At 43.4% G+C, this 12,104-nt stretch overlaps 1 protein-coding gene across 2 annotated transcripts; it reads right to left on the bottom strand.

Annotated features, from left to right (window-relative positions):
- Positions 1-28: 28 nt before the first annotated feature.
- lnpep (leucyl/cystinyl aminopeptidase) lies at positions 29-11,323 on the bottom strand. Of its 2 annotated transcripts, none has more exons than XM_030103992.1 (22): positions 10,860-11,323; positions 8,328-8,422; positions 7,530-7,732; positions 7,011-7,122; positions 6,573-6,830; positions 6,277-6,467; positions 5,955-6,093; positions 5,401-5,535; positions 5,163-5,283; positions 4,917-5,068; positions 4,719-4,832; positions 4,482-4,613; positions 4,197-4,331; positions 3,476-3,636; positions 3,295-3,383; positions 3,027-3,210; positions 2,720-2,876; positions 2,374-2,558; positions 2,130-2,291; positions 1,723-1,863; positions 1,536-1,617; positions 29-1,402 (listed from the first exon to the last, which is right to left on the bottom strand). In XM_030103992.1, the coding sequence occupies exons 1-22, from the start codon at positions 10,885-10,887 to the stop codon at positions 1,271-1,273; spliced, it is 3,108 nt and encodes a 1,035-aa protein (XP_029959852.1). In that variant the 5' UTR covers positions 10,888-11,323; the 3' UTR covers positions 29-1,270. The 2 variants fall into 2 exon arrangements, with proteins under 2 accessions (XP_029959852.1, XP_029959850.1); XM_030103990.1 differs by having other exon boundaries at positions 6,277-6,470.
- Between the last annotated feature and the right edge of the window lie 781 nt (positions 11,324-12,104).

Here is a 12,104-nt window from a genome sequence, read left to right on the forward strand (position 1 = left end):
GTGTATCAGATAACACCTCAGTAGCATGTTGAGACAGTCAATAAGTAACTGCTTCTCATTCTCTGGAGCAATGAGGTCAGTTTTTTTTTCTTTTTTTTTTGGATGAGCTGATTATCATCAAATGTTTTTCATTATAATTTGCATTTTGGTTGTGTAACGCAAGAAATACCTTATAAGGTTCTGACCAAGACTACAGGTCAATCTTGTGCATCCAGCTCCTCTGTACAATCTTCACGCGCAACAGAAAACAAATCTCCAAACATTAAAAGTCAGTACATTTTAAAACAATACATCCAAACCTGCTAGGGAAAAAGACTGCAGCATATTTACATTATAATTACAATTTTACAAGCAAATGGAGTCAAGGAGCAAAATCTGTACAGCGGCTGCTATTGCAGGCAACAAAACACAAAGTAACAGTAGCAGATTGGAGCTAAGCTGGTGTATGTCTTGTAACAAAAAGAAGAGAAAGAAAGAAAAAGAAAGATTTGGCTCCAGTGTGCGTCGTCTGCCCTCACTAAGACACGTTGGTTGCTGATTCAAACCTGCACTGTTGTTCTTCTATTGTACACAGTGGGAAGGTTTCTCAGTACATTCAACACATGCCAACACAAGTTTGGTTTTTATAAGCTGTCAATCAATCAACCAATCAACCAATGCCAAGTTCAAAAATGACTATTTGACCTAATTCTTTATATCCATGTTGTTGCACGAGTAATTTAGAGTATCTATAGAATAGTTGAGTAGCAGTAACTTGACGTCATCAGTGCAGGTGACTGCATGATGGCTACGTTTTCATATCTGACCTACATTAATCACACAGACACTTACATTCATCATACTTTTGATTTTTGAAGGTAACTTTAGCGCAGCTCATACACCGAGGAGCCGAAGGTCCAGCCGGGGCTGAGGGAGTGCGGGCGAAGCGTGATTGTCTGCTCGGGCTTGCGGTTTGCGATGAGAGCTGCGAGGGAGGTTTGGTCGCCAGCATCAAAGCGTGAGGAGTGTGTGCTGCGCCTGACCACGCCGAGCCGGACACGCGATCAGAGCCACCCTGAGCTATCCAGTACAACTGGCAGGACGAATCTCAAGCAACGAAAACCTCTCGGTGCACGGAGCCAGAGCACGGCCGTCACCGCCGGCTCGCACCCTGGCCGGGCCGCCGGGGAGGTGAGAGACGGTCCTACGATAGTGCAAACTCTGCTGTTGTTGTCGCAAAGACACACCCCATCTGCACGTCACTGGGGTGGGGGCTGGACGAGGCGCCGGATCACAGCCACTGCTGGAGCGACGGCAGGTTCTTGTCCATCCAGCGCTGGTTCAGCCTGATTGTTTCCAAAGCTTCCTGCACGCTCCTCATCTGAGAGCCACGCTCCTTCAGGCTGGAGAAGAACGCCTGCACCTGCACCACGCACAGAGACGAGCCACATCAAGCTGGATCCTGATCCATTAACAGCTTCCGTATAAACAACTGTAAACACACCACAGATATCTAGGTTAGGAAGGTGGTTTATTGCAAAACATTAAAAACATACCTGATCAAGGTGTGCCTGTGTAGAGAACTGGGAGGTTGCAGATTTAATGATTGTCTGAATGGCAAAGGAACCCAGAGGAAACCTACAGAGAGCAAATAAATAAATAAATAAATAAATCACAGGAATCTGAAAACATCTATCGATGCGTTCTGTGAAAATTTGTACAGAAGTGATAAGGATCACTTACTTTTCTATAAGGCGGTCCCAGTTCTCTTGAATGAAATCCCAGCAAAACAAGTAGCCTGCGAAACCCTGACTCACAGTGTTGATGACCAGAGGCAGGTCCTGCGTCTGGATGAAGGTTCCGTCCAGACCCGCCTTCAGAATCCTGCAGGGAGCAGAGGAAGAGTTCACACGCTGTCCAGTGAACTGACTCCACACAACTTACCAGAACATGATGAGAAAACATAAATGTCAATATAAACATCAGACAGAGAGACAAATTTTTAACTCCAAGTCGGTGTGATTGAGAGTGATGGTCTGCCCATTAGTTTGAAACAAAAACTCTGTTATAGCTTTGCATTAGTATATTCCAACTTACAATGTTAACCTTTTTGTTTGAATGAAACCACAAAAGCAGATATAGAGCGTTACCAGATTATTCGCCGTGCGTCCTGGGTGGATGCTAAGCCTTGCAGCATTTTTCGCTTCACTGAATCCAAGGTGACGTTTTGGTGCATGTTGAGCAAAGTCATCCAGTCTTCATCCGACTGAGCAGCGACGGTGAAAACGACTTGCTGCAGATCCCCTGGAATCCTGAAAACAAAAGAAATGAGACAAAAGGCAATGAAGACTTAGTCTGCAACAGGTTAAATCCTCCGTGCGTCTTTGAACGTACCGTAATGTCCCACTGGATTCTGCAAACTGTTTGAAGAGGGATTTGGCATGCTGAACACAATTTTCCTGCATCAAGCTACAGGCTGTTCCGAGCAGCGCTGAGCGCAGCTCCTGTTTGGACACGCTGTCCTCCTCTCCCCACGTCTGGTTGTCCATTAAAGATCCAAAACTGCGCAGAATGTAATCCTGTGAAACAACAGAGGAAAATAAACATGGAAACAAGAGACCTGAGGTTAGAGTGAGTCAAAAAATATATGAAATGAATCAAATAAGTCTTAAATCATACTGCATAAACATTTAATCTGACTTCTGAAATGTGGAAGCGACACACTTCATTCAGCACACACCTTCATGCGGGCCTGAAGACCGGACTCCTGTCTCTTATCAAGCAGCTTGTAGATGCTGTTGAGCTGTAACAGCGCCTCTGTCACGGGCGCCGTCTCCGTCTCGCTGGACATGTATTTCAGCAGGTTGAGGACTTGATAGAAGGAGACGCGTCCAAGTCTGTTAAATTCAGGACAAGGAAGAGAGGAGGAACATAACAGTGAAAAGAACAGGAAAGCGCCCTTTCATATTGTTGCTGATGATCTGTTTTTACTAGCAAGGCCCCGCCGATGCACAACTGAAAAACACTGTTAAGGTTGTCTTTCGTACCTGGACAATGCGAAGATGTTATGTATAAGCGAGGCACGGTCCTCGTGCGTCAAAGCATTGACATTTTTGGACAAAGCATCCGTCAGCGCAGCCCAGCCTTCATCTCCATAGTGAACAATGTAGAAGCCTGTGTTTTGATAGTTCAGCTTCAGCCACTTGACTTTTCCTGGGAGCTTCAGAGTGTCTGAAAAAAAACACAAACAAGCAGAATCATGAATATCGACCAACATAATGTATCAATAACTGAGAATATTCCTTCATGCTTTACCTGACTTGGACTTGAGATGGAACACCTGTCTGCACTCAGGAGCCACACTGCAGCTGTCGTTGACGTACGTCACCGGGATGTTCCACAAGCTGAACGCAGGAGGACATCCTCCAGTTTGAGAATTGATGCTTCTATGATCCGTGTGTGTGTGTGTGAGTGTGTGTGTTGACATGCAACCCACCTTGAAGTACGCGTGGCATCGTCAGACGTCAGCAGGAAGTGCTCCTGCTTGATCTCCACCTGGTCTTCCTGAACACTCACAGTGACCAGAGGGAAGCCTTTCTGTGACGTCCATGAGCTCATCATCTCCGATACATTCTGGTGCAGAGAGGAGACATCAACCTGACAAGAGACAGACAGGTTCGCTCTATTTGTGCCAAAATACAATGTTATATCAACACAAAGGAATAATGTTAAGAGTATGAAATGACAGAGCTGACCTCACAATGTGTTTGTATAACTTCTAGGGTTTGTACACCAGTCTTTCTTCTCAAACTACACAAAGTCTTCATCAAAGTACTGTGCAGTGCCCTTCTTACAGCAAGAAACAACATGTGGGAAAGGGCCCTAAGTAGGCAGACATTAAACTTTAATGTGGTCAACATGGAGATCAGAGGTAAAGTAATGAGCTGACAGGCTGCACTTAAACTCTGGGCAATGGGTTCAAACCCCTTTTTCCCAGCAATTTGTGTACGCACTGCATTTGTTCTCAACTGAATAAGAAGTGAGTCGAAGCTGAAAAATACACATAAATGATAATAGAGTCAACTATCATTAGCAATTTTCTGAATATGCTGTGAGACAGAGCAGGTCTGACATCAACTACTGCAAAAAAAAAAAAAAAACACAACAAAAGTACATAAACAAAACATGTACAATCAAGCAAAAACACCAACACAAACCTGGGTGAGGCTATTCCAGAGGTCACCAGTGTCCGTATTTAACTGGCTGAATTCCTTGAGGTATTGGATAATACCCTTCCTGAACTGTTGCTCTTCTGGCAGTGAAGCGCGCAGCATCAGGAGAACAGAGGCACCCTGGAAGATCAGACACACAAAAACATCTGCAATCACACATGGAACAACACCAACTACTGTTAGAAATGAGAGTACAGGATTCTCTTTAAACGTCTCTTTGAGGTTGGAAACACTGACAGCATCTGCTGCTCTCATTATCTGAACATGCACCTTTTCATAGGAGACGGAGTCAAACATCTCCTCCACTTGTTCATCTGCGTTAACCTCCGCCGACACAGCGTGGGAGGAGTTCAGCGCATCTTTGTCCAAGGCTCTGAAGCGCACTGCCAGAAACAAATTCCCCTGAGAAAAGACAGACCTCTGAGCAAAGGCATATAGAGAGCAGCGCAGATTTATCTTCTTTTAAACAGGCGAGAAATGTTTGATGGGGCAGATTTTTGAACTTACAGTGTCCAGGTTGGGCGACACAGTCTGCAGTGACGTGTACTGCATGTAAGTGGCAAAGCCTTCGTTGAGCCACAGGTCGTTCCACCAGCTCATCGTGACCAGGTTTCCAAACCACTGAAACGCGGCGTCAGAGACGAGGACCAATCACAAACCGGTGATCTCACTTTCTGTCGCAAACACAACGGCAGAGGAAATTACCTGATGGGCAAGCTCGTGCGCGATGACGGACGCGACGACTTGTTTTTCCAGCGGAGAGGAGTCTTTGCCAACCAACAGGGTGGTCTCCCGGAAAGTGATGAGGCCCCAGTTCTCCATGGCTCCGGCCAGGAAGTCAGGGATAGCGACCAAGTCTGTCGAAACACAATGAGGAGCGTACTCGGAACGTAAAGACATGAGAGAGAAATAGAGATACTTTGCATAACCTGAGCAAGCGTGTGTCCTCACCTAGTTTTTTTAGGGGGTACTCAATTTCAAAGAACTCATTGTAAAATGCCAGCAGCTTAGAGGCCATTTCCAGAGCATAGTGAGTGTGCTCCTTCTTCTCTGGCACAGAGTAGACTGATACCTATGACAAAATACAGTATAAGATAAAGGCACACAAATTAAGGCAGTGTAAAAATGACAATTTAATTCTACAAAACACAGACATTAAAAAATGGGGATTTTATTTTGTCAGACCTACCAGGGTGTTTGAAACATTTTTGCTGATTGGAGTAAAATTAGCTACTATGAACGCCACCAAGTACGTGCTCATGTTGACGGTGGTCTTTTCAAACTCATCCTGCACAAGGCCATTTTCCAGAGGGGTGGATTTAGCCTGAAAATCAGAGCATGAATAAAAAATCTCAACAAGGCTGTAGGCACAGATATGAACGTTAAAAACCTGCATTGAAAAGCTGTAAAAACAAAGTTCTACTTCACTTTAAGAATGGTGATTGCATCTGCCCACTGGTATGAATGTGTGTGTGGCTGTCCGTCTACGTTCTGCCCTGTGATGAACTGGCGGCCTGCCGATGGCGGGTCTACCCTGCCTTTGTGTGTTGTCACCTGGGATCAGCTCCCGCGCCTCGTGACACTCCGTTGCATAAAGAAATGCAGAAGATGGACGAATTTTGTGTTTCATGCTAAATCTTAGATAACTGCTATCACATGTGAAGGCACTGAGGATTCAAAAGCCCTGGCGAGCGTGTCTCAACCCTTTCTACAGTAGCGTAAATATCACAAATGTAACAGTACCAACGGCATGTTGGAGAGAGCCATGTAGTCCGACTTTCTGCTGATCCTAATCTGAAAAGTAGCTTTGAATGCTGGTTCATCAAAACATGGGAAGGCCTTCCTGGCAGCGAGTGGCTCAAACTGCGTAGCTGCAAGGACCCTGTGGACAGAAGGAAGATGGTCATGATTACACTCGGGCCGATAAATGTGGTAAATTAAAGTGTAAGTATTCAATTTCAGTTGTTTATCAGTATTTAAGCAATATTGTTTTTTTTAGTTTTTGGTCATGACTTGGATCCACGGCCACATATTCCACCTGTAGATATGGTAAAGCCTGCTGTACCTTTTGTTTCCATCTTTATCGATGTATGAGCTGTTGTAGAAACCACCATAGGTGTGAGAGAGGGCGGCGGAGTAATCCAGGGTCAAAACGCAGCGCTGGCCTGCCTGCAGTTCCTCGGAGAACTTCACAGCTATCTGCTCATTGTTTCTGTACTCCAGTATAGTCTCGTCCCTGGCGTCCCCATCACCCAGCTGCTGGAGGCAAACGCTGAGTTAACAAATAGCAAAACAGCAAATCCAACACCCAACAGGGCGTTTTTTGGAGTTGTTAGAAGATGGAAACGTTTTCTTTCCCACCTTGAAGGTAGCTTTAGTGATGTTGAGATTCGCTGCATGCAGGACGATGCGGTCGGTGTTGTGAAAAACAGACATGGTGATGACAGCCCGCCCAGTGAAGGTCATGTCGTCCAGGTCGGGGTTCAGGGTGAGGTCGTAGCTGACGGGATGTACACTCTGAGGAAGCCGGTAGCGCGCCCACGGAAACACGTCACCGGTGGAGGACGTAGGGTAGACTGGCTCAATGGGAGTGCTACTGTTCGCTTTGGGACAACCAGTCTGCAGACCATATTTCAGTGGGACAGAAGACAGCAGTCAAGACTGAGCACAAAGGACAAATACAGAGACTCTGTATCTGAAAAATGCTTTAATCCTCTGAAAGAGTGAGGGATGTCATCATTGCAAAACCTACCCACAATAAAATATAGTAATAAATACACAGCAAAAACATCTGTTTACCTTGGTAAAGGTGCAGCCTGGTAAGAAGTACAGCACCATGGTCATAGAGGCCACTATCACCAGGAGTAGCACGCATACGACCATTGTGCGTGCTGAAGGTCGTGAACATGATCTGAGACCAAAAATAGTGAAAGATTAGCGATAATATAGTGATCATATAGCTCATTTAGTATAAATAACACAGCTATGTAAATAGGGTTATAAAGAGAACAGTCTCATTAAAAAAAAAACAAGCTTTAGGGCAGAGGTAACCCACAGGGCATTTTCAATTTGAAGCAAAAATTTGACATAGGGCTGGGCTACACATTGAAATTTACAATATACTGACATTTTCTAAAATTTGGCATAGAAAAATACAACACTTTTTATATATTGATATAACTTTTGCATTAAAATATAATCATGACTTATGTTTCCCTAGTTCTTGCCTGCCTGCAGCGTCTCTCACTCTGAAGTGAGCTGCACTCAGAGCAAACATATAATACAGCATAAAAATTAATGACCAACTCAGTGCGTTACCTCGGTGGAGCTTGTCTGGTGTACGGGGAAGTGTTGGATCTGTGAGCGGAGCTGCGGTTCATGAAGGACATGCCCAGCAGACGAGCTGAAGACTCGCAGTCCTCCTCGTCCTCGTCCATGTCGTTCTCTCCCAGGCCTCGCACAAGGAGCCGCGAGCTGCGAGGCTCATACGACACCTCATCGGGGTCAAGAGCAGGGAGCGTCTAGGGAAAGTATGCACTTTGTTATAATGTCGATAAACTGTATTATGTTTCCTATCCAGTGTTATTAGTAGACTAGCTTTACATAGGTAAATTCATGAATTAATATCATATGCAGGCTATAAGAAGACAGAAATAATGAATTACAATCACTGTACAGGAGGGTGTCATGAACAGAAAAAAAAAACATCTGACTTTATGAAAGCAAATGCTGGATGTCAGAGAATGAACGAGAATAAAATAACAATTGAGGGATAAACTTTACAAGACTCCTTTTAGGAGGTTTTGTAATGCAGTGAATCAGTTTAATAAACAGTAGCCTTGAAGTTAAGGATGCTATTATAGCTCAGACAATCACACAACAGCAGTGTTTTATGACAAATTGTTTTTTTTTCAGTTGACCTGTTGTTTTATATTCAAAAATCTGCCAAACACAAAATAATGAGCATGGCAGTGAAAGATGTGCTAAAGTAAGACAGTACAAACATCCCGGCTGACTCATCAGCTATTCTCAGCTATTTCTTTTTTTCCCCGCAATCAACTAATCATTGATATCTTACTAATCTGATCCAGTTGTCAGCCGAGGACATTAGCCTACCGGAAATGTTCCAGAGTCTTTAGCCAAATCCACAACATCAGGCTCTTCTTCAAACATGCTGTTCTCGATCATGTTCCTTGGCAGGTTGGCGTGTTCTGCAGCACACAGAGGAAGAGAAATCAGACAGACGATTTAACAAAAAGAGGAACGAGCATGGCGATGGAGAGATAGCGCAAGACAAAACGTTCTCATTATTGACCCTTACACATTCTGGATCATATTAAGATTGGTGGAGTGTCTCTGGAGTGTTCTAGTTTTCAAAGAAAGACTCAGGTAAAGGCACTCTATTGTCAAAGCATGCAGGAATTATGAAGCCACATTTAACACAACAAGAAACGAGTTTCTCCAGTTCCTGTTGGTTCACCTCTGAAAGGGTTTCCTTGTTGTTTGACCCATTAAACTGGTTTATCTAAACTGTGGCACATACTTAAGCTCAGGCATCAAGCAAAGAGCAAAATAAGTGACTTTCGTAGCTGCAATCAAATCACACAATTTAGAAATGCCTCATGATATAGAAAAAAAGACGCAATGAATATGCATCATCCGTTCATGTCACATGCTACAGCGGTTTGTAAAGCCAGCATTTCCTCAAATAAACATGCACCTTCAGCATCGTGACAAGACTTGAGCTTTGTCTGACAAAATGCATGTCATTTTCTGGGAGCCATGTTCTCTCCTCGCTAATTCTTGAAACAATCAGAGGCATGTGTATCCTCTTAATTCAATAACTAAGGTAGTTACTGTGCGATGCAACTCTCTTCTTTTTTCTGACAATGCCAAGGCTGAAGATAATACATTTTCATTCTCAGCTGATGATGAATGTAAGTAAAAAGCACACAATAAAGACAGTAACACCAACTGAATTTACTCAAACACAACGAACACAGATGTGAACAGTCCATAAATATGAGAGCTGAGCGATCTGCATCCTATGTTCAGTTTATATATATAGTAATATATATGGTTTTGATAACACTGCAAAGGCTATCTGCATAGACCACATTGCAATGGCATCAATCTCTATTAATAAACTAAGAACTCTAAAGAAGGTTATGACTATGAGCAATGTTCAATAATACCCCAATCTTACCCATAAATATACAGTAAATGTAATAACGATCAGCATGTCTTCTGGCAGCAGCTGCAGGGATTTGTTGTGGTAATACTGTGACATATTTGGTTTAGCACATACTCACACTCTTAGATGAGAACTATGGTCACCATCAAGCCAGGCCAATGTAAGTTACCATCAAGTTTGTCTGACTATTCAGCTCTAAAGCCTTGTAGCTGCTGAATGCTTTCTTCCTGTTCACACAATTTATCAAATCTGCCTCAAAGTTACAGACAATATATGTTACTGAGTTTGAGACAAACCAAGTCACTGTGCAGTTAATATAATGTTCGTTATGCACTGAAATCCCATGAAGAAGAATCTGGAAAGGCCACTGCATAGTTAACCTGACCAGGTCGTAGATGTGAAATACGAGTCATGTTTGTGTTGAACCAAAAATCACAAAGTCATGTCAAAGAACACAAACACAGACCAAAAACAGGAAGTAGCACTGCTGTGATTTGACTAAAGCTACTTCCACGTTGAGAAACCTCTGTTTTTTTCTGAGATCTGTGATAGGTGTGTGTGCACTAGCTTTTATTTTGTTTACTTTAATAAAGCTCTGTAAATGCCTGGGGATCATAGCAAGAGGTTATAAAGCAGCTGACTCCTGGGAGCCTGTTGAGAGAGAGTTATCAACTCTCCACAAAAAAAAGACAAAACACAGCTACTATCATCAAACCTTCGGGCACAAAGCAGGCTAAACAGAAAGAGTACAGTTCTGTTTCAACAGTAAACTTCAGCCTTGACAGGGCATTACTGTTTTCAAGAGCACTGAGTGGTTAGAATCTGGGACAAAACTGAGTCTTTGAATCTAATACATTATGAGGCAGAGGTTCATTTCTAATGGAAAGCGTTTTTCTTATTCAGTATGATTTATTGTGTCAGTCTCAATAAAGGTGTACTGAACTTTGAATTAGTGTGTATCCTGAATTTTGCCTTGTGTCAGTGTTATATGAAAAGATGAGCACACTTCATTAAAAATATGGAGAGCTAATTTACCTTATCATGAGGAATATCGACCATTGAATTAATTCCTCTAGTCAAACATCAGAGCTAGTATTATGCTGTGTTAGATTAAAAAAAAAATCTACATGAAAAGAACTAGACGACTTGCAGTCCATTGTAGCTTGTTTCAGAGAAAAGCAGTCTTATGCAAATGTTATCATGTCACTGCAGTGCTGTGGACAGACACTAAGATTAAAGTTAGCCCCCGAGAGGCTCCCCGGTTCATATAGAAGCCTATTACTAGTGAGCTGCTTTCATTTGGTTAGTTCAAAAGCCGATCACCCTGTCTCTCAACATGTGTCCTCGGGTGAATGTCACTCCCAGAGAGCTTGCAGCCACTGTCCCGATAGTTACTAGCCGGCCTGCTGCTGTTAGCTTGCTGTGACTGTGTGTGAACCTCCTCCTCGCCTTACCTGAACTGTTGCTGTCAAATAAATCCATGGTGGGATATCTCTCCGAGACCTCCTCCTTCTCTCGGTCCACGGCCGACGGGGAACCTCGGCACGTTTGCAGACACCCGACGAGACGTGATGTGTTTTAATAGCCGGTCAGAGCCCACCGCAGGCTACCACACACAATAAACAGCAGCCTGCCCGCACTCCTCGAACGCTAGCTTACTACGTAGTAGCTAGCTCGGAACTAGCCAACTTCTGACAATTGTAAGTGACCGAAAGACATCCAGTTAGCCGCCGCTAGCCGCTCTCCGTAACTTCATCGCCCGGAGCTATTCGTAACAGCTCGACACGCGAGTGTGACGGGAATATCCGAAAAATACGAACCCCGAAGCTAAAAACGTGGGAATAAATTGTGCTCTAGACTGGCGGAAAAACTAAAGAAGCGAGCTAATGACACTTTTCCTCCTCTCTGACCAGTTGTTGACAACCTCCCATCGAATTACAGCGCTGTCCTCTGATTGGATGGTTCAGCAGGAGTGGGCGGGGCCAACGCGACACGCCAATGCACATGCATTTATTAATATTTAGCCACACTTGTGGGGTCCCTGTAGTGAAGGACGATCCCCCCACATCCTCATTCACCCCTTGATCCAATGTCAGCCTTTCACCAGCCTCCACTTCAACCCTCAAAACCAAGTTCGAATCCCACAGTGGACAGGTTACCACCGTGGGTCCTTGAGCATGACCTGTGACCCCATCAGCTCTCCAGAGTGCCCTAAAGTAGCTGTACACTGCATCCCGGAAATAGGATGGGTAAAAGTCAAACAAGGAATTCCCTCAAGGTAATAGTAAAGTATGATTTAGTGTTTTAGTTTTACTGTAATACATGGTTAACTCAACAAACACTGAATCAAACTTTAATGATAGTATAGAGATCGCAATTATTGATTTTAAACTTAAATTCCTGGCATACTTCCATGCTTACCATCCTGTAAACTCGAATTACCACAATTACAGAAAAAAAATTGGGTATTTGTACTCAAATTCAAAACAGTATTTGTAATTTCTTTATTTCTTTATTTTTTATAATGAGAATTCACACTGGGACATCATTCATTACCTGAGACAGATGTGAACCTCAGATCCAAGGTGTAAGGCCGGTAATAATAAATTTTATAAAACAAAAAAAAAAAAAATAAGTTGGAGGCCAACTCATTAAACATATTTTCTAACTCCATTACAGTTTCTGTTTTTCATTGGAAT

Source organism: Salarias fasciatus, chromosome 12 (genome assembly GCF_902148845.1).
Source record: "Salarias fasciatus chromosome 12, fSalaFa1.1, whole genome shotgun sequence".
NCBI classification, from domain to species: Eukaryota; Metazoa; Chordata; class Actinopteri; order Blenniiformes; family Blenniidae; genus Salarias; species Salarias fasciatus.